Source organism: Eurosta solidaginis, chromosome 1 (genome assembly GCF_040869045.1).
Source record: "Eurosta solidaginis isolate ZX-2024a chromosome 1, ASM4086904v1, whole genome shotgun sequence".
In the NCBI taxonomy this organism is placed as follows: domain Eukaryota; kingdom Metazoa; phylum Arthropoda; class Insecta; order Diptera; family Tephritidae; genus Eurosta; species Eurosta solidaginis.
In genome coordinates, this window is record NC_090319.1 from 28748224 (window position 1) to 28768564 (window position 20341).

The window sequence follows — 20341 nt, forward strand, 5'->3', positions numbered from 1 at the left end:
CAGATAAGACGATTTTGGTCACTACTGCCGCAATTTAGAAAGTATAAAAGTGAAACTCGGTGATATATATTTTAATATATCATAGAAGATTTTCTAAGAAAATCACTTTTATCGGAGCTATATATAGTATATATCCCATACAACCGATCGTCCAGATAGAAAGATTTTTGGCAATTTCTCCCTTAATTTCCAATATAAAAACGTTAAACTTGGTGATATTTATTCTAATATATCATAGAAGATTTCATGAAAAAATCATTTCGATCGGAGCTATATATAATATATATCCCATACAACCGATCGTTCAGATAAGGGGGTTTTTTGCCATTTTTTTATATTTATCTTAAAATCGTTTAGGTATGTACATCTTTTCACTATATATTTCTTATCTTATACAGCGCATTATTTGGAGATTACGAATGAGATAAGATTATTGTTCAGCCCGATTCAGTCCCGTCCTTACTTGTTTATACTGAAGTTATCTTTAGTCTATGACCATCTTTGGAAGATTTCTAGTGGGTGATTCAAATTTAGTTGTGATCGGCCGATCCGTTCAGGGTGCACCCCATTTATAGCTACAGACAAACATTCATAATTTTAACTTTATGTATGTATAGATAGAAGATGTGGATAGACTGAATTTAAAAAAAATTTTAACGGCGGAAGATTACTAAACATCCAAAAGGAATAACAGCCAAACAACACTGTAGTCAAACATTAGCTGCTATAATAACCTAAGTTTGTACGGCAGCCATAGTTCTGGAAAATCCAATTTGTAGGGGAGGTGCCACGCCCCCTTTTCCCCAATTCCACATTTTACTGGAGGTGTTAGGACTTAACCTCATATAGCTCCTTACCAATTTTCATTATCCTACTATTACTACATCCAGAGATATGCAGTATGATAAATTCCATTTATATGGGAGGTGCCACGCCTCCTTCCCCCCTACCGCACATTTTATTGGGGTTGTTAGGGATTGACCTCATATAACTCCTTACTCAATTTCAATGCTCCAGCATGAATACCTTCAGAGTTATGTAGTACCAAATATTCATTTTGCAAGGGAGGTGCCACGCCCCTTTTATATATCGATATTATTTTTAGCCTATGACCATCCTTGGAAGGTTTCTAGTGGGTTGTGCAAATTTGGCTGTGATCGGTAAATCCGTTTAGGACGCAACTCGATCAATACCTACATATATACATACATACATACATAATTTGAATTTTATATATATAGATTTCGCGACAGAAATCATTCCCTTAATCTGACAATTATATTTATTAAAGATGAAAACTATTTTTTCCTTGGTTTAAGGAATTATTTTCTCAAAAATGTAGAGAATTGTATAAAAAATAAAAGTTTTCCCTCAAATTAATAAAAAGTTGAATACAAAAACTAGAGTACCCCGCAGACTTTGTTCTGTCCAAAAATTGGTTTTAGAGATCCGTACGGGATCCCATCGGGGTCATACCGGGACTATTTCGGGATCATTTGGTGACACTTCCGAGATCATTTCCGTATCCGTCCTGGATCCCATCGGGGTAATTTCGGGACTTTTTCTGGACAATGTCGGGACCATTTAGGAATCCTTCTGGGATATTTTCGGGATTGTGTTAGGGATCCGTCCAGGAGCTTGTCAGGGTCATTTCGGAACTTCTTCGGAACTTTTTCGGAACTATTTCGGCATCATTTGGGACTCTACCAGGTTATCAGCCTATTTAGTTCTTTTTTTTTATCTATTACAAAAATAAAACACATTCGACAGAAATAATATTTAAACAGATAACTTGATAAGCAGGCTAATGTGAGTACCCCATATATTTTATTTTGTCCTTGCGCACGGGGCCACGGGGCCACGGGGAAAGGTTATTTTAAAATAATTTTTTTTTTGTTAAATTTAAAAAGTTTCAGTGTACACATAATTTGGTACATGCACTTCAATATTAAAACTTTTGAACAGCCCTGATCTTATTGCCTTGAAATTTTCCTCAATTTAAAGAAGATCTTTTTAGCAAATATTTTCTTCAGTTTTTTGCTGATTACACTTGTGTATCTGTGATACAAATGTTAATGGGGTCAGAGATATGTTTTTTTTTAGATGTATAAATGAAGAAGCAGATATAACACTCGCTGCGAACTGAAATAGTAAATAACAGGCACAGTCAACATCTGCTTAAGTACCCCGTATCTACCAAAGCCTTGTAAGTCAGCTAGATTACATATCTCTTTATAAAATCTCTTGTTTATCCTATGAGAACGTCTGTCTATGTGGGAATTTAGATTTACATACAAGTCTCGAGTTGCAAACTTAATTGATACACTCAAAGAAAAAGACTGGTAAAATGAACCGATACGGGTTAATTCAAACGAAATTTCTGTCAAATTTTATCCATCGCAACAAGATGTTGAATCAACTGCGCATAAATCATTGATTCGTAATTGACCGTTTTAGTAGTCAAATGAACAAAAAAAGTTGTTGCGACAGTTTTCTACGAAAGTACCTATGTTGCGGCATTTGCAAGGCAGATGAGTTTTCACTGAGATCTTTTCATGGCAGAAATACACTCGGAGTGCTTGCCGAACAGTGCCGGGGGCGACCCCGCTTAGGAAAATTTTCTTCTAATTGAAAAACTTTATTTCTAAAATTTTTATGTTGCTTTGCACGGGGTGTGAACCCAGGGTCTTCGGGGTGATAGGCGGAGCACGCTACCATCACACCACGGCGGCCGCCATATACATACGTAAATATGTGCATACATATAGTACACAGCATACATAAGTACAAAGTGGAGAGCGCATTATGTATTGACTGTTGATCGCTGTTGAAATTACCAGTGAGATCAGTTGTGTTAACAAAAAAATCAGTTACATTGATTAGGAATCCGTCAATTTTACAGAATTTTAAAAGCGACAATTTCTCTTATGTGGAGATGACTAAACAAATTTGTTCGCTTGACAAAGAACTCGGTCGAATTAACTATAATTCGATAAATTTCATGGAATCTCCGTTAAGTCAAGAACAACAGAACCGATTTGTTCATTTTACTAGCACCATTTCTTTCAATGTACAAACCTATGTTCAAACGCAAAATGGCGGGCCTAAAGTTTGTCATAAATGAATAAGACTCAATTATATATTATTTAACAAAAGAATTCACAATTTAATTCATGTGTACATCTTGATGTTACAGTAAAATTCGGATTATTGTTGTTGGCAGTGTTGTAGTTTATATACCTCAATCTAGATTTCATAAGTTATAGAATGCATTTTTTTTAAAAACGCTTTAAAAATATATTTAGCTTATGCATTTACCTTGAACTGCTGGCAATGCGCGAAAATACTATCGATATTTCCTTTTCATAGCCCTTCACAATATTTGTGTGTAGAACCTTTTTTGCAAAAGTTAGCGGAGCGCGGACATGAGGTGACTTCCGTAACGGCATATCAGCAAAAAACGCGCATTACAAATTTTCGTGATATCGTATTGGAACATGAAAATTTTTATCATGACGGTTGGTGTTACATTGAAGAAATATACAAGGCCTTGTATTCGGCGTATGTGCTAATGATTTCATCAAATTTGGAAACTTTTGAAACAACGCAGAACTTAATGAATAACAACGAATACGATACTCTTGCCAAATTATTTTACGTATAAATTAAATTAACTACCCGTAGATATAGAAAAATTTCTTAACTCCTCCGTAAACGGCTCCATATACTTTTCACTTGGTTCATATATGAAGAGCGCATTTCTACCCAGAGCTAAACTGCATGATTTTATGGCTGTATTTGCTATGCTACCTGTAAATGTGCTTTGGAAATACGAGAAACCTGATTTACCAGGTAAACCCAAAAATGTCTACACAAGCAAAGAGTTTCCTCAACAAGATCTTCTTGCACATCCCAAAGTGAAACTCATTATAACACAGCGCGGTACGAATAGTTATATGGAGGCTGTGCATTTTGCCAAACCCATCGTGGCTATGCCCTTATATCATGATCAACATTTAAATGCAGCACGCGCTAAAGCTAAAGGCTTAGGTTTGATTGTGAACTTTAGCCATTTTACAAGAGCGGAACTACGTGGTGTTATACTTGAGATGCTGCACGATCCAAAATATTCGAAAAATGCTCAAGAAGTGTCGGCATGTTATCAGGATCGTCCAATGAGTGCTCTGGATACAGCGATCTATTGGACTGAGTATGTATTGCGACATAAGGGTGCGCCACATTTACGTGTAATAGCATATCGTTTAAATTTCTGGCAAAGAAATTGTGTTGATACTATGACTGTCCTATTTGGTATTCCGCCATTTGTTGTGTTATTTATTACTGTTGTAGTTTTAATATTTTTAAAAATGGTTTTAGCAGTATTTGTTGGTAAATTGAGACGATGTTTTGGAAAGACTTTAAGTAAGCGTACGTTTTTGGTTTAAGTATGTAGTTTTTACAGATTCAGCTTAATATGCTTGGCATTTAAATTACGTGTTCTAAGTTGTTTTGTGTTTTTAGATTTTCGGCCATTTATTGTAATTAAATGCATGTATTTATTTGATTAGAAGAATACATTAAAAACATAGAATCTAATGTCTTAATGACTATTATGTCTTAATTAAATTTTATATAAATAATAGTTTAAAAAACTAAAAAAGCACGCTTTTATAGCTAACCGAACTAAAAAATAGAAAATAATTTTCAATTAAAAAGAGTTTATATAACAGTAGTAGAAGGTCAAATAATCATTTATAGTTAATCTCCTCAAAATAAAATTATAATAAAATTTAAGTTATTAACAGAATAATTTAATTCAGAGTAAAAAGCGTTGAGGAGATTAACTATAAATAATTATTTGATCTTCTACTACTGTTATATAAACTCTTTTTAATTGAAAAATATTTTCTATTTTTTAGTTCGGTTAACTATAAAAGCGTGTTTTGTTTAGTTTTTTTAAACTATTATTTATTTTTAATTTTTTAGTTCAAGTAATTTTAAAAGTTTTAATCGAAAGTGATGAAACCTCGAAACGCTAGCGGTCCATGGATGAATACAACCCCTCGGCACCGCAAAGGGCCAAGACGCAGGGAGGCTGGACGCGGTCTTTCGCCGAAATTACCAAGGGTCGGCAGATCATTGGCATTATAGATGAGATCAGCGAAGATGGCAGGATCCCGAAACAACAGTGGAGCCTTAATACATGTGCAAAGTTTCAATCAAAGTTATGGCCATTCAAAGTGGTAATAAGGCCAATTGACCTTATGGCCTTTGACCTTATGTCACCGCACCATCACATTAATGCATTGTCATCGAGCCTTGATACGTGTGCAAAGTTTCAATCAAACTTATGGCCTTTCAAAGTGGTAATAACGCCAATTGACCTTATAGCTGTTGACCTTATGTCACCATACCATCACATTAATGCATTGTCATCGAGCCTTGATTCGTGTGTAAAGTTTCAGTCAAAATTATGGCCATTCAAGGTGATAATAAGTCCAATTGACCTTACGGCCCTTGACCTCATATCACCACACCATCAAATAAATGCATTGTCATCGAGCCTTGATACGTGTGCAAAGTTTCAATCAAACTTATGGCCATTAGAAGTGGTAATATGGCCAATTGATCTTATGGCCGTTGACCTTGTGTCACCACACCATCACACTAATGCATTGTCATTGAGCCTTGATACGTTTGCAAAGTTTCAATCAAACGTATGGCCATTCAAAGTGGTAATAAGGCCAACTGACCTTATGGCCGTTGACCTTATGTCACCACACCACCACATTAATGCATTGTCATCGGTCCCTGATACGTATGCAAAGTTTCAAATTAATCAGACTTCTAGAAACCGGTGAAAATTAAGCTCAACGATTCCGTTACATACAGGCCAAGCTAATAAAAGCGTGTTAATAAAACAGACCCTGATGACAACAAGAACATGTGTTTCATCAATTAACCCGTGATTTCAGTTAAAATAGCCGGCAGAAAACATTCAAAAAGCAATAAAAATATAAATTTACCTATTAGTTAAAAGTAAAGACATCGAACCAGTTGTTGTTTTTTCCATAAGTTGAAGACATATATATCAGATCATTCTTTTAACAATAAGGGAATTCAGGACTTAGTGCAAATGGTCTAGGATCGTTGCATTGAAACTTGCGTAGCATGTTTCTCACAATACACAAACATAAAACAACGCGACAGCCGTGGTGTGATGGTAGCGTGCTCCGCTTACCACACCGAAGATCTTGGGTTCACGCCCCGGGCAAAGCAACAATTAAAAGAAAATTGTTCTAAGCCAGGTCGCCTCTCGGCAGTGTTTGGCAAGCACTCCAAGTGTATTTCTGCCACATGAAAAGCTACCAGGGAAAACTCATCTGCGTGGCGGTTGCCGTTAGGAGTCGGCATAAAACAAATAGGTCACGTCCCTCCCTTCAGTACAAGATGGTGTTATCCCATCAGCTTAATGCCAGGCCACGCCTTGGTTCAGAAAGATGATTGAATGCAAACCAGTCCCTCAATTTTTGATATATCATAAAAAAATTTTGTGAGCGGATATATTTAAGTGTCCGATAAGACATTTGTCGGAGCCGGCCGGATTGGACCATTACAGCATATAACCCCCATTTTTCAGAAGATAGTATTTTTGACATATCTTCCTCAATTTATCAGATTGAAGCTTTTAAACTTCACCATATGCTTTCGTATATTGCATATGTTGTTGTCTGAAAAAATGGATGAGATCGGTCATATATACATATAGCATATGTCCCCTACAACGGATTGTTCAGATAAGACACTTTTCGCAATTTTTACACCATTTTAACATCTAGAAACTTCGAATTTCACCTGTCTGTCCATTTGAACGCAAACTAGTTTATTTTATAATTATCGAAATGTCGTTTAAGTATGTACATACATACATCTGTTCATTATATTGTATATTACGAATGAGATAAGATTATTGCTCAGCTCAATTCATGAATGGTATGAAATCTTCGGTACATGCGAAGACAGTGCCGTCCTTTCTTGTGTTTTTTTTTAAGTTCTGTATGTTTTATAGTATTAATAATGCAATAGACGCAGGGTGCGCAACGTAAGGTTAATATTAACAACATTTTTTATAAAGTGACGTTGTTTGAAAAAAATTTTTTTTTTTTTCAGGACAAATGTGACATGCAATGTGAGCTTAAATTTGAGTCAATATGATTATTTGTGTTAGTATATTTCAAATATATGTATGTACCACATGAAAACAAAAACGGTTAAGTAAATAAGTTAAAGCTTATTTATAGAAAATATTGCATGATAGAAATGTTTTTTAAAAACCTCATCTAATTTTTAATTGATATAAACGTCGTATTATGAGCTTTCAATTGATATGCATGTATGTAAATAGTTAGGAGTAATTTTGCAATATTACAACAATAATAGTTAATAAGCGAAAGTTTTACAATTGGTACAAATTACTTAGTCTATATATAGGGCATTGGAAATTTATATCTTGCAGATAAGTTATGGAGACATGATCGTTGGATGTCGAAGTGCGTGCATCAAAAAAAAAAATAGAAAATTTTGCGGAAAATTTATATTTTTATGTAGAACCAAGAAATACGTGCGCTGTTGAAGAATGTGATATCGAAAACTTGTGTAAAGTTTTAATAAAAATATTTGTAAGAATGAGTTTTTAAACGATATTAATGGATCACTACTGTGAAACTTTTCTTATTGATGATCTGAGCGTAAAACCGAAGTCGGTATATTTCCCTTGTGTATATTTTCGAAAGTGGCGTTTTTGTAGCAGTCAATAATTTTAACAAATTTAAAATTTTTTTCCCTTTTCATACTCAGCTGAGCAGAGCTCACAGAGTATATTAACTTTGTTCGCATAACGGTAATCCGTAACGGCATAAACTAATCGAGATAGATATATACTTCTATATATGAAAATGATCTGGGCGAAAAAAAGAAATTCATTTAGCCATGTCCGTCCGTCCGTAAACACGATAACTTGAGTAAATTTTGAGGTATCTTGATGAAATTTGATATGTAGGTTCCTGGGTGCTCATCTCAGATTGCTATTTAAAATGAACCAAATCGGACTACAACCACGCCCACTTTTTCAATATCGAAAATTTCGAAAAACAGAAAAAATGCGATAATTCATTACCAAAGATGGATAAAGCGATGAAACTTGGTAGGTGCGTTGATCTTGTGACGGAAAATTGAAATTTAGTAAAATTTTGGGCACCGCCCACTTTTAAAAGAAGGTAATTTAAAAGTTTTGCAAGCTGTAACTTGGCAGCCGTTGAAGATATCATGATGAAATTTGGCACGAACGTTACTCCTATAACTAATGTGTGCTAAATAAAAATTGCCAAAATCGGATGACAACCACGCACACTTTAAAAAACGAAAAATTTTTAAAGTCAACAAAAAAAATTAATATCTTTACAGTATATAAGTAAATTATGTCAACATTCAACTCCAGTAATGATGTAGTGCAACGAAATAAAAAAATAAGAGACAATTTCAAAATGGGCGTGGCTCCGCCCTTTTTCATTTAATTCGTCTAGAATACTTTAAATGCCATAAATCGAACAAAAGTTTACCAATCCTTTTGAAATTGGGTAGGGGCATAAATTTTATGACGATAACTCTTTTCTGTGAAAATGTGCGAAATCGGTTGAAGCCACGCCCAGTCTTTATACACAGTGGCCCGTCTGTCCTTCCGCTCGGCCGTTAACATGATAACTTGGGCAAAAGTCGATACATCTTTACTAAACTAAAACTAAACTAAATGGCCGAAATCCGACTATGACCACGCCCACTTTTTCGATATCGAAAATTACGAAAAATGAAAAAATGCCATAATTCTATACAATATATGAAAAAAGAGATGAAACATGGTAATTGGATTGGTTTATTGGCGCAAAATATAACATTAGAAAAAATTTTGTAAAATGGGTGTGAAACCTACCATATTAAGTAGAAGAAAATGAAAAAGTTCTGCAGGGCGAAATCAAAGGCCCTTGGAATCTTGGCAGGAATACTGTTCGGGGTATTACATATATAAATAAATAAGCGGTACCCGACAGATGATGTTCTGGGCCACCCTGGCCCACATTTTGGTCGATATCTCGAAAACGCCTTCACATATAAAACTAAGGGTCACTCCCTCTTAAAACCCCCATTAATACCTTTAATCTGATACCCACATCGTACAAACGCATTCCAGTCACCCTTGGTCCACCTTTATGGCGATATCTCGAAAAGGCGTCCACCTATAGAACTAAGGCCTACTCCATTTTAAAATACTCATTAACACCTTTCATTTGATACCCATATCGTACAAACACATTCTAGAGTCACCCCTGGTCCACCTTTATGGCGATATCCCGAAATGGCGTCCACCTATAGAACTATGGCCCACTCCCTTTTAAAATACTTTTTAATACCTTCCATTTGAAACCCATGTCATACAACCACATTCCAGGGTTACCCTAGGTTCATTTTGCTAAATGGTTATTTTCCCTTATTTTGTCCCCAAAGCTCCCAGCTGAGTATGTAATGTTCGGTTACACCCGAACTTAGCCTTCCTTACTTGTTATTTATTTATTTTTTACTTAAGGCAGAGTTGCAATGAATTGTGCAAATTAAAATGTGGAAACAGATTTCCAAACTTTTTTTTGAATAAATTAGAAAATATGGAAAGTTTTTAAAATTACGCATGCAAATATCGATATTTTGTTAAGAATTTTTAAAATAATTTTTTTCAGTATGTAATTCTGTAGCCCAATCATTTTTAGTGCAATAAATTACAGGTTGTAATTCTGTCCAAATTCACATAAACTTTTTAAAACCTTTTTCTCGAAGCGTGTTTTAGTTTTTCTTTCACATACTTTGTATTTTAAGAAATCTAAAACACCCTGTAGAACTAAAATTTCAAAAATCAATGAGACTTTTCCAAGGCGCATACAATACCAGGTGTTGTTATCCCAACAGCTGTTTGCTTCTTCTTGATTATTTTCCATACAGCGCCTTGTAAGTTAATATGTCAATTAATCGAAATCAATTAAAATTTTCTTTTGACTAGAGCTTCTTCACAGAGAACTGATTCGCTTTGCTACCACCTTGTATAGATTCGTCTTGGACTTTTCAGAGACGAATAAGTTGTACTTTTCGGAAATCAATTTAATCGTGCTACAGAACTTACCGCAAAAAATTCTGAAAATTCGAAATCAAAAATTCAAAATTTTCATATATGTATATGTTTAAAAACCTCTCGAATTTTCATATTTTTCCTAAAAACGTGTTTGAAATTGGTTTGCATATTTTAAGTTTCACAGTTCATTGAGAAAATTATGAAAACTTAAAATAAAACACTCAGATTTGCATGCATATTTTTAAAACTTCTCAAATTTTCGATATTACGGAAACGTTTTTGACATTGATTTACCTATTTTGAGTTACACACTTCATACCCAAAACTATTCTGAAAATTCTAAAAAAAAACCCTGCATGGGAATTATAAAAAAATTTTCGAACTTGAAATTTGTATCCGCAAATGTTTTTGAAATTGGTTTGCATATTTTAAGTAACAAAATTCATTGAGTTGCACAATCTTTTAAAATTTCTGTTAACTCTGAATAATAAATTGGTAATTTGCTTGCAGATTTTTAAAAACTCCTCGAATTTTTGAAATTTCTTAAAAAACGTTTTTGAAATGGTGTTGCATATTTTCAATTCCATACCTCATTGAAAATTCTTCGTAAAAAAATAAAATCAATAAAAGAACAAAATAAATGCAAAATTATTTAATAATTTTTACTGCTAATATTGTGGTCGCAGCTGTACATATTTGGAAAGTGGTGTTTGCGACAATTTAAGTAAAAAAAGTATGGAGCCTTAGGCAAATCTGACTTTTATAAACGCAAAAGAGTGTTATTGTACCATTAGGCTATCAGTGCCTGACACACGACCGTACTCAACATCGAAACCTTCATTCCCGCTTTGCACCCTGGACAACAAGAGCAATCTCAGCACTCGCGACTGAAAGAGACTCAAGTGTAGAGATGCATGCTCATCTTAAAAGCTCAGTAATGTATGTAGCGCGCAGTCAAAAGGGGGAATTGGGATTATTTATAAGTTCCGTGACAGGGTTGTGAACTAACTTTGAGATCTGCAATGCAAATATGATCCAAAGAAGGAACGAATAGCAATGCCTCTTCTGAGAACTCTCTGTTCTAACGACGATCATGGCAATAATTTTAGGGGTATCCTTCTAAGGAAAAATACCGCTGAAAGTTTGGTTAATGCACGAGTGAATGCATAACATTCAAATCATGATTGGCGATATTAGCGCTATGGAGAGTAAAGAAGCAGCTTTGCTCGTACAGCAGCCTACACGATATTACGTCGTCCAACTGATTTAGTTTTGAAGTGTGGAGAATCTGACAATGACCGTGCACCCACACCACAACGGAGGTGCAAAGAGAGGCTAGTTCTTTTAGGGACTGCCAACTAGCACCTTTTGAGGAAGGGCTCCTGACTTGAAGAATTCAACTGTGGAGGAGGTTGAGCATTACGTCTAAAACTTTTGTGGGCGTGAAGCTTAGTGCCTCTGATATAAGCATTGCGGCTGACGGCTGCACTCTTGTCATCCTGCTGGTTGTGCTGTTTCTTACGATTGCCGGCCACCAAATCGTAATGCCATAGTATAAGATAAGTATGACGACTGCGGTGTACAAGAAATGCATAATGTGGTGATTTAAGCCCCACGTTTTGCCCCGTAAGGCAGTTGTGGCCTTACTGGATCTGTCCTCGATATGCTAGTTCCAGTTGAATTTACTGCCTAAAATAATTGCGCGGTATTTAACCTCTGGTAAGAGTTCGGACCTTAGGTTAGGTTGAACTGGCCCGTTAATAACGACCTCACATAGACTGAATGTGTCCATAGTATTTGGCGACCAAACAGAAGAACCCCAATCAGGTGCCAGGACATATGTTATAGAATAACTCCGTCCCCTTGGCAAATACTAGCAGTTTTCTAGGACCCAGCTTAATTGCTGCCTCGAGATCTGGCAACACTGCCACCCCTAATAGCTGGAGACTTGATCCGGCGAGCGCAGGACCTAATCACAGAACGTGCTCAACCGTTTCTTCATGCAGCTCACATTTGCAAAACTTGCTGTTACTAAAGAGGCCTAACTTATTTGCATGTGTCGCCAGAAGGCAGTGCCCAGTCAGTATGCCCATCGTGAGCCTTAAGTATTATGTCTTCTGAGATATCAGCCACTTTGTGAGTCTAATATCGCAGGCTTTGCACATGATCTTAGAAATTTTGCAGCCCCGCGCCTTTGTCCACGCCTTACCTGCTTGATGGATCAAATTCAACACCTGTCTCCTTTTGATTTCTCCCAAACGGATCGGGACTGTTATCGTCGACTCAGCGAGTATTGCACCCTCGTTTGCCCAACTCATAGGCCTCTTCGTTACCTTCTATCCCTTTATGACCGCGAACCCAATAAAGATGTATGGTCCGGCCTGACCGAAGTTTTTCCAAAGCTTCGGACCTTACTTTGTTATATTTCGGGGGGCAGATTGTAGGGTTTAGTGAAAAAAATTATTTTAGTCCTCGCAAGATTTTCTTTCAAGCCGTTTTTTCATGATATCAGTCTTCTAGGAAGATTTATGCTGTCTGTAGTAGCTTGTCTTTAGTCTAAAGTTGTGTATCGGTTGCCGATAAAGCGAAGTCAGTGCCGTGAATAAAAATTGGTCAACCGAGTCTTTTCTATCTTCAATAGTAATGTGATAACCGTAAGGTTTCACAGTAGATAAAGTGCTACTGGATGCGTGCTGCGTTAGGACAGTTTATCCTTTTCCTCTTAACCTCCATGTTCCTCTCCTTCTCAAACACGTGCATTTATATTTATAATCTTTTTTCTATAAATTTTAGTCCACCCTTCGCCGCTCACTTATCAATACACAAAATGAAACTTCGAATGATCATCAAACTTCTGCTGTCGATTATTTTGAGTTCCAGCCCATTCTTGTCAGTGCAAAGTGCCAAAATTTTATCAATTTTCCCATTCCCAGGCCCCTCTCAGTATATTTGTGTGCAAGCTTACTTGAAAGAGCTAGCAGCGCGTGGACATGAAGTCACATCAGTTTCAGCTTTTCCACAGAAAAAACCGCTGCCGAATTTTTGTGATATTTCAATGGAAGAAGTGCTAAATGGTTACGAAGGTTTGTGCTCGAATCATGTAGTGGAATCATGGTTCAACTATACGGCTGGCTCATCTCTACAGCAACAACATACCTTTTGTTCAGACTGTCAAAATCTGCGTGTCGGTGTTAGGCGAATGAAATGGAATAAAAACATAAAACTTTGAAATGTTTGTGTGTTGTAAGAAAATATTGTCAATGTGTTGGTTACATTTTGAGTTTGCCATCTCTTTTTGACAATCCCTACTGCAATTAAATCAAAAAAATAAAATCAGCTGATGAGGTTAGCCAAACATATAGTTGAGCCATGAGCGGAATGTAATTATACTGGGCTTAACTATTACGCTCTCTCTCTTTTAAGCAGAAGCTATAGTGGATTTGGTATCACAGGAGCATAATAAATGGCAAGAATTAAATGCTTATTACGATTTTTTCACTCATGGTACATTAACGGTGCTCAAAAATCCAGGCGTACAAGAGTTGTTGCAATCAAATGAAAAGTTCGATCTCATTATTGTGGAGACAACACAATTGAATGCTATTTATACGTTGGCACATCACTATAATGCGCCAATCATTGGCATATCAACTTGGGGTACAGATCCAACAATTGATGAGTTAGTGGGCAATACCTCGCCAATTTCTTATATACCATTGCCATTGGGTCAATTTAGTGATCGCATGAATTTTTGGCAACGTTTAACAAACTTATGGCATTATTTGCTACATCAAATTCATATGCATCTCTACTATCTGCCGAAACAGCAGGAAATCTATAAAGAGTATTTCCCAAATGGCACCGCTGATATATACGCTGTGCATAAAAACTTCTCATTAGTACTCTTAAATCAACATTTCTCAATTAGTTTTCCGCGTCCTTATGTGCCAAATGCCATCGAAGTGGCCGGTATGCATATTAATCATAAACCACATAAATTACCTGCCGATATGGAGAGTTTCATAAAAAATGTCAAAGAGGGTGCAATATATTTCTCACTGGGTTCAAATGTGAAAAGTAAAAATTTTTCAAAAGAAAAAATTGCAATTATTATGCGTGTGTTTGCATCGCTACCGTATAATATACTTTGGAAATTTGAGGCTACAGAATTGCCAGATAAACCGAAAAATGTTTATATTGACAAATGGTTTCCACAACCTGATGTTTTAGCGCATCCGAATGTGAAACTTTTCATTACACATGCAGGGCTACTCAGCACAACCGAGGCTATACATCATGCTAAGCCAGTGGTGGGTATGCCAGTCTTCTTCGATCAATTTCTAAATATAGAGCGTATTAAGCGCGCGGGTATTGGTGTAGGCGTGAATTATAAAACGTTCACTTATGATGAGTTACGCAATGCTATTGTTGAAGTATTGAATAATCCGAAATATACACAAAAAATACAACAAATATCACGACGTTATCATGATCGTCCGCTGAAACCTTTGGATACGGCAATATATTGGACGGAATATGTGCTGCGTCATGAGGGAGCTGCGCATCTACGCGTAGCTGCACAAGATTTAAATTTTATACAGTATTTTAGCTTGGATACGTGGGCAGTATTGATTGGTGCTGCAGTGGGTAGTTTAGTGTTATTCGTATTTGTGATGTATAGAATTTATATGCATTTTTTCGAGAATGAAGAAGAAGTCGCAAAACTGAAACAGAATTGAAAAAAAAAAAATAAAATAAAAATAAAAAATTGGCCGAAGTTTGTTGATGTATTAATGGCAGTTCTTAAGTGTTTAAGCGGTTACTAACCGCAAATAGCAAATAGCTGTTAACTATTTAGAGAATAAAAGAAAAAATACCAACCTACTACAAAATATAAAGTTAATTTTAATTGTGTATTCTAAAGTGTATTCTAAATATTTTAAATTTGATGAATTTAATGATTTTTCGATGCATTGCTACCGGTTCGTGTCACTAATTTGTCAAATAAAGGCAACAAATACTATATGCTTTACTCAAAACTAACAGTACTTATGCCCGGCTTTTCAGTGCGAGTTTAAACTCCAGTGAAACTTGACTAGAGCTTAACCTTGCCACTGCTCAGCTGAGTTTAAGTGGTTGTAGTGGCAGTGTTAAACTCTAGTCAACTTTAACTGGATATTAACTCGCACTGAAAACCATGCTTCAGTATTACAGTAGAGTGCATTGTATTACCATCAAATTAATTAGAGCTTACGATTTCTTCTTGAACACAAGCGAGATTTTCGAGGCCCGAGAAGTAGAGAACTCGACTTCTTGCGAGATTCTCGTGTTTAGAAGTACTCGTAACTCTCGCGAGCTTCTCGACATAAACTTAATGTATGGACAGTACTTATACACTTGGTTTTTTTTACTTGTGATTTTTTTTTTTTTGATTATATTGCTTTTCAATGACATTCAACTCAAAACATATTTACTATACATATAAGTTTGTTCACATATTGGTTGTTCATATTTTATTTTTTTAACGAGACATCGAGAACACGGCTTCTCGCGAGATTCTCGAATCTCGAAATACTCGTAATACTCGCGAGCTTCTCGACTTTCAATTCTCGCGAGATTCTCGAATCTCGAAATACTCGTAATACTCGTGAGCTTCTCGACTTTCTATTCAGTCGCTGCATTGGCAGTACTCTATACATTTCGGTGTTTTTTAGTTGTGGTTTTGTGGAAATTTTCGCTTGTGCTCCAAAAGAAATCGTAAGCCCTATATAAATCGAATGAATCGATTAAATTGCATGTCGAGAAGCTCGCGAGTATTACGTGTGTTTCGAGATTCGAGAATCTTGCGAGAGTTGAAAGTCGAGAAGCTCGTGAGTATTACGAGTAATTCGAGATTCGAGAATCTCGCTAGAAGACGAGACTCGCGAGAAATCTCTTCTCGAACAAGTTCGAGTAATTCTAAGCTCTAAAATTTATTATTTGATATCGCTTGCTTGCTACTTTTATAGCTACCGACTTGCTATGATTCCTCTATACTTTACTTCCACACCTCTCCAGAATTTGCGCGTACTACATTCTCGAAAGCTCCCCCAATGCTTCGATGGCGGCCTTTGCCTTCTTTGATACTGTGGATAGGCCGACCTCGGCTCAACTAAGCAAGGCCACTCCTGAATATTGCTCTTAAAAATTGGTAAGATTTTTCGGGTAAGGTATTATTCAAGTCTGCATCTTCTTGGATTTTAACTTTCAATTTTGAAGAATAGCTCATCTATGGAAATATCTCTAGACCGTTTCAGTTATTGTGAAAAGATTTGCATAGGAATCAATTTTTCACCGTCCTCTATACGTTAAAATTAAACAAAAAAGATATAAGAACTATGAATGGGAAACTAAACAGCAACGGCACCTTCCGCTCAAGCAGATAATTCTCTGTCAGTATTTTTAGATGGGATTGAAGAAAACATGCTTCTATGTTTGGAGTAACCTGTAGCGATAGAAATTATGGTTTTCAATGTCTTCTATAGTGTGACTTTTCTTGATTAGCAAGTCTCTTTGATTTAGGTAGCTGGTCAGAATTCGTAAATTTCTACTTTTCTGGTATTATGTTGGCATGATTATTCCGTTAGGGTGTATTACACATTGCCAATAGAAAGCGCTCGCGCATATCTACGAGTCCAACAGAACTTTGTCGTGTTACAATTTTTAAACGGTTTTATTTAGCTTGAGTTGACAGGCAGGCCGCATGCACGGCCGCACGGCCGTTGTGAACGAATCTTGTAATTGAAATTTAAGTAACTTCCCGATAAGCTACAAGCTTGAAATTTGGAATATAGTTCAGAACCCGATGACAATGCAATAATAAGAAAAACAAGTAAGGAAGGTTAAGTTCGGGTGTAACCGAACATTACATACTCAGTTGAGAGCTATGGTGACAACATAAGGGAAAATAACCATGTAGGAAAATGAACCGAGGGAAACCCTGGAATGTGTTTGTATGACATGTGTATCAAATGAAAGGCATTAAAGAGTATTTTATGAGGGAGTGGGCCATAGTTCTATAGGTGGACGCCATTTAGGGATATAGCCATAAAGGTGGATCAGGGTTGAATCTAGAATGCGTTTGTACGATATGGGTATCAAATGAAAGGTATTAATGAGTATTTTAAAAGGGCGTGGACCTAAGTTCTTTAGATGGACGCCTTTTCGAGATATCGCCGTAAAGATGGACCAGGGGTGACTCTAGAATGCGTTTGTACGATATGGGTATCAAATGAAAGGCGTTAATGAGCATTTTAAAAGGGAGTAATCCTTAGTTCCATAGGTGGACGCCGTTTCGAGATATCGCCATAAAGGTGGACCAGGGGTGACCCTAGAATTCGTTTGTGCAATATGGGTATCAAACGAAAGGAGTTAATGAGTATTTTAAGAGGGAGTGGGCCTTAGTTCTATAGGTGGACGCATTTTCGAGGTATCACAATAAAGGTGGACCAGGGTGACTCTAGACTTTGTTTGTACGATATGGGTATCAAATGAAAGGTGTTAATGAGTATTTTTAAAAGGGAGTGGGCCTTCGTTTTATAGGTGTTCGGCTTTTCGAGATATCGCCATAAAGGTGGACCAGGGGTGACTTTAGAATTTGTTTGTATGATATGGGTATCAAATGAAAGGTGTTAATGATTATTTTAAAAGGGCATGGGGCTTAGTTCTATAGGTGGACCCCTTTTCGAGATATCGCCATAAAGGTGGACCAGGGGTGACTCTAGAATTCGTTTGTGCAATATGGGTATCAAACGAAAGGAGTTAATGAGTATTTTAAGAGGGAGTGGGCCTTAGTTCTATAGGTGGACGCATTTTCGAGGTATCACAATAAAGGTGGACCAGGGTGACTCTAGACTTTGTTTGTACGATATGGGTATCAAATGAAAGGTGTTAATGAGTATTTTTAAAAGGGAGTGGGCCTTCGTTTTATAGGTGTTCGGCTTTTCGAGATATCGCCATAAAGGTGGACCAGGGGTGACTTTAGAATTTGTTTGTATGATATGGGTATCAAATGAAAGGTGTTAATGATTATTTTAAAAGGGCATGGGGCTTAGTTCTATAGGTGGACCCCTTTTCGAGATATCGCCATAAAGGTGGACCAGGGGTGACTCTAGGATTCGTTTGTGCAATATGGGTATCAAACGAAAGGAGTTAATGAGTATTTTAAGAGGGAGTGGGCCTTAGTTCTATGGGTGGACGCCTTTTCGAGATATCGCCATAAAGATGGACCAGGTGTGACTCTAGAATGGGTTTGTACGATATGGGTATCAAATGAAAGGTGTTAATGAGTATTTTAAAAGGGAGTAATCCTTAGTTCCATAGGTGGACGCCGTTTGGAGATATCGCCATAAAGGTGGACCAGGGGTGACCCTAGAATTCGTTTGTGCAATATGGGTATCAAACGAAAGAAGTTAATGAGTATTTTAAGAGGGAGTTGGCCTTTCCGGACCAGGGGTGACTCTAGACTTTGTTTGTACGATATGGGTATCAAATTAAAGGTATTAATGAGAGTTTTAAAAGGGAGTGGTGGTAGTTGTATATGTGACGGCGTTTTCCAGATATCGACCAAAATGTGGACCAGGGTGACCCAGAACATCATCTGTTGGATACCGCTAATTTATTTATATATGTAATACCTGCCAAGATTTTAAGGGTATTTTATTTCGCCCTGCAGAACTTTTTCATTTTCTTCTACTTAATATGGTAGGTGTCACAACCATTTTATAAAGTTTTTTCTAAAGTTATATTTCGCGTCAATAAAACAATCCAATTACCTTACCATATTTCATCCCTTTTTTCGTATTTGTTATAGAATTATGGCATTTTTTTCATTTTTCGTAATTTTCGATATGAAAAAAGTGGGCGTGGTCATAGTCGTATTTCGTTCATTTTTCATACCAAGATAAAGTGAGTTCAGATAAGTACGTGAACTGAGTTTAGTAAAGATATATCGATTTTTGCTCAAGTTATCGTGTTAACGGCCATGCGGAAGAACAGACGGACGACTGTGTATAAAAACTGGGCGTGGCATCAACCGATTTCGCCCATTTTCACAGAAAACAGTTAACGCCATAAAATCTATGCCCCTACCAAATTTCAAAAGGATTGGTTAATTTTTGTTCGACTTATGGCGTTAAAAGTATCCTAGACAAATTAAATGAAAAAGGGCGGAGCCACGCCCATTTTAAAATTTTATTTTATTTTTGTATTTTGTTGCACCATATCATTACTGGAGTTGAATCTTGACATAATTTACTTATATACTGTAAAGATATTAAATTTTTTGTTAAAATTTTACTTTTAAAAAATTTTTTTTTTTAAAAGTGGGCGTGGTCCTTCTCCGATTTTGCTAATTTTTATTAGGCGTACATATAGTAATAAGAGTAACGTTCCTGCCAAATTTCATCATGATATCTTCAACGACTGCCAAATTACAGCTTGCAAAATTTTAAATTACTTTCTTTTAAAAGTGGGCGGTGCCACGCCCATTGTCCAAAATTTTACTAATTTTCTATTTTGCGTCATAAGTTCAACTCATCTACCAAGTTTCGTCGCTTTATCGGTCTTTTGTAATGAATTATCGCACTTTTTCGGTTTTCCGAAATTTTCGATATCGAAAAAGTGGGTGTGGTTATAGTCCGATATCGTTCATTTTAAATAGCAAATTGAGATGAGTGCTCAGGAACCTACATACCAAATTTCATCAAGATACCTCAAAATTTACTCAAGTTATCGTGTTAACGGACGGACGGACGGACGGACGGACATGGCTCAATCAAATTTTTTTTCGATCCTGATTATTTTGATATATGGAAGTCTATATCTATCTCGATATACTCTGTGAGCTCTGCTCAACTGAGTATAAAAAAAATCGCCGCTAGGTGGCGCAAGGATCGAGATATTCGCAAAATTCGCATTTGTGGTCCGATTTGGCTCATATTTGGAACACATAATGCATGCAAGAATAGAAATCGACCTGTGAAAAAAATCGCCGCTAGGTGGTGCATGGATCGAGATATTTGCAAAATTCGCATTTGTGGTCCGATTTGGCTCATATTTGGAACACGTAATACATGCAATAAAAAGCGACTTATGAAAAAAAAATCGCCGCTAGGTGGCGCAAGGATCGAG

The 20341-nt window shown here is 36.5% G+C and overlaps 2 protein-coding genes across 4 annotated transcripts; both read left to right on the forward strand.

Annotated features, from left to right (window-relative positions):
* Positions 1-3620: 3620 nt before the first annotated feature.
* Positions 3621-4445, forward strand: LOC137236381 (UDP-glycosyltransferase UGT5-like; the record flags this gene model as incomplete). The annotated part of the gene is given in 1 exon segment (XM_067758914.1): positions 3621-4445. A coding segment is annotated over 1 exon segment (825 nt), but the record flags the coding sequence as incomplete, so codon positions are not given.
* A 3099-nt stretch (positions 4446-7544) lies between these two features.
* On the forward strand, positions 7545-15025 carry LOC137238940 (UDP-glucosyltransferase 2-like). 3 transcript variants are annotated; one of them, XM_067763961.1, is made up of 3 exons: positions 7545-7679; positions 12965-13254; positions 13595-15025. In XM_067763961.1, the coding sequence occupies exons 2-3, from the start codon at positions 12999-13001 to the stop codon at positions 14908-14910; spliced, it is 1572 nt and encodes a 523-aa protein (XP_067620062.1). In that variant the 5' UTR covers positions 7545-7679; positions 12965-12998; the 3' UTR covers positions 14911-15025. The 3 variants fall into 3 exon arrangements, with proteins under 3 accessions (XP_067620062.1, XP_067620064.1, XP_067620063.1); XM_067763963.1 differs by having other exon boundaries at positions 13598-15025; XM_067763962.1 differs by having other exon boundaries at positions 7554-7763.
* Positions 15026-20341: the final 5316 nt, after the last annotated feature.

Coding starts and splice junctions, on each gene's coding strand:
- LOC137238940 (XM_067763961.1), top strand. CDS start 12,999: ATGAAACTTCGAATGATCATCAAACTTCTGCTGTCGATTATTTTGAGT. Junction 13,255..13,594: donor AGTGCTAAATGGTTACGAAG/GTTTGTGCTCGA, acceptor CTCTCTTTTAAG/CAGAAGCTATAGTGGATTTG.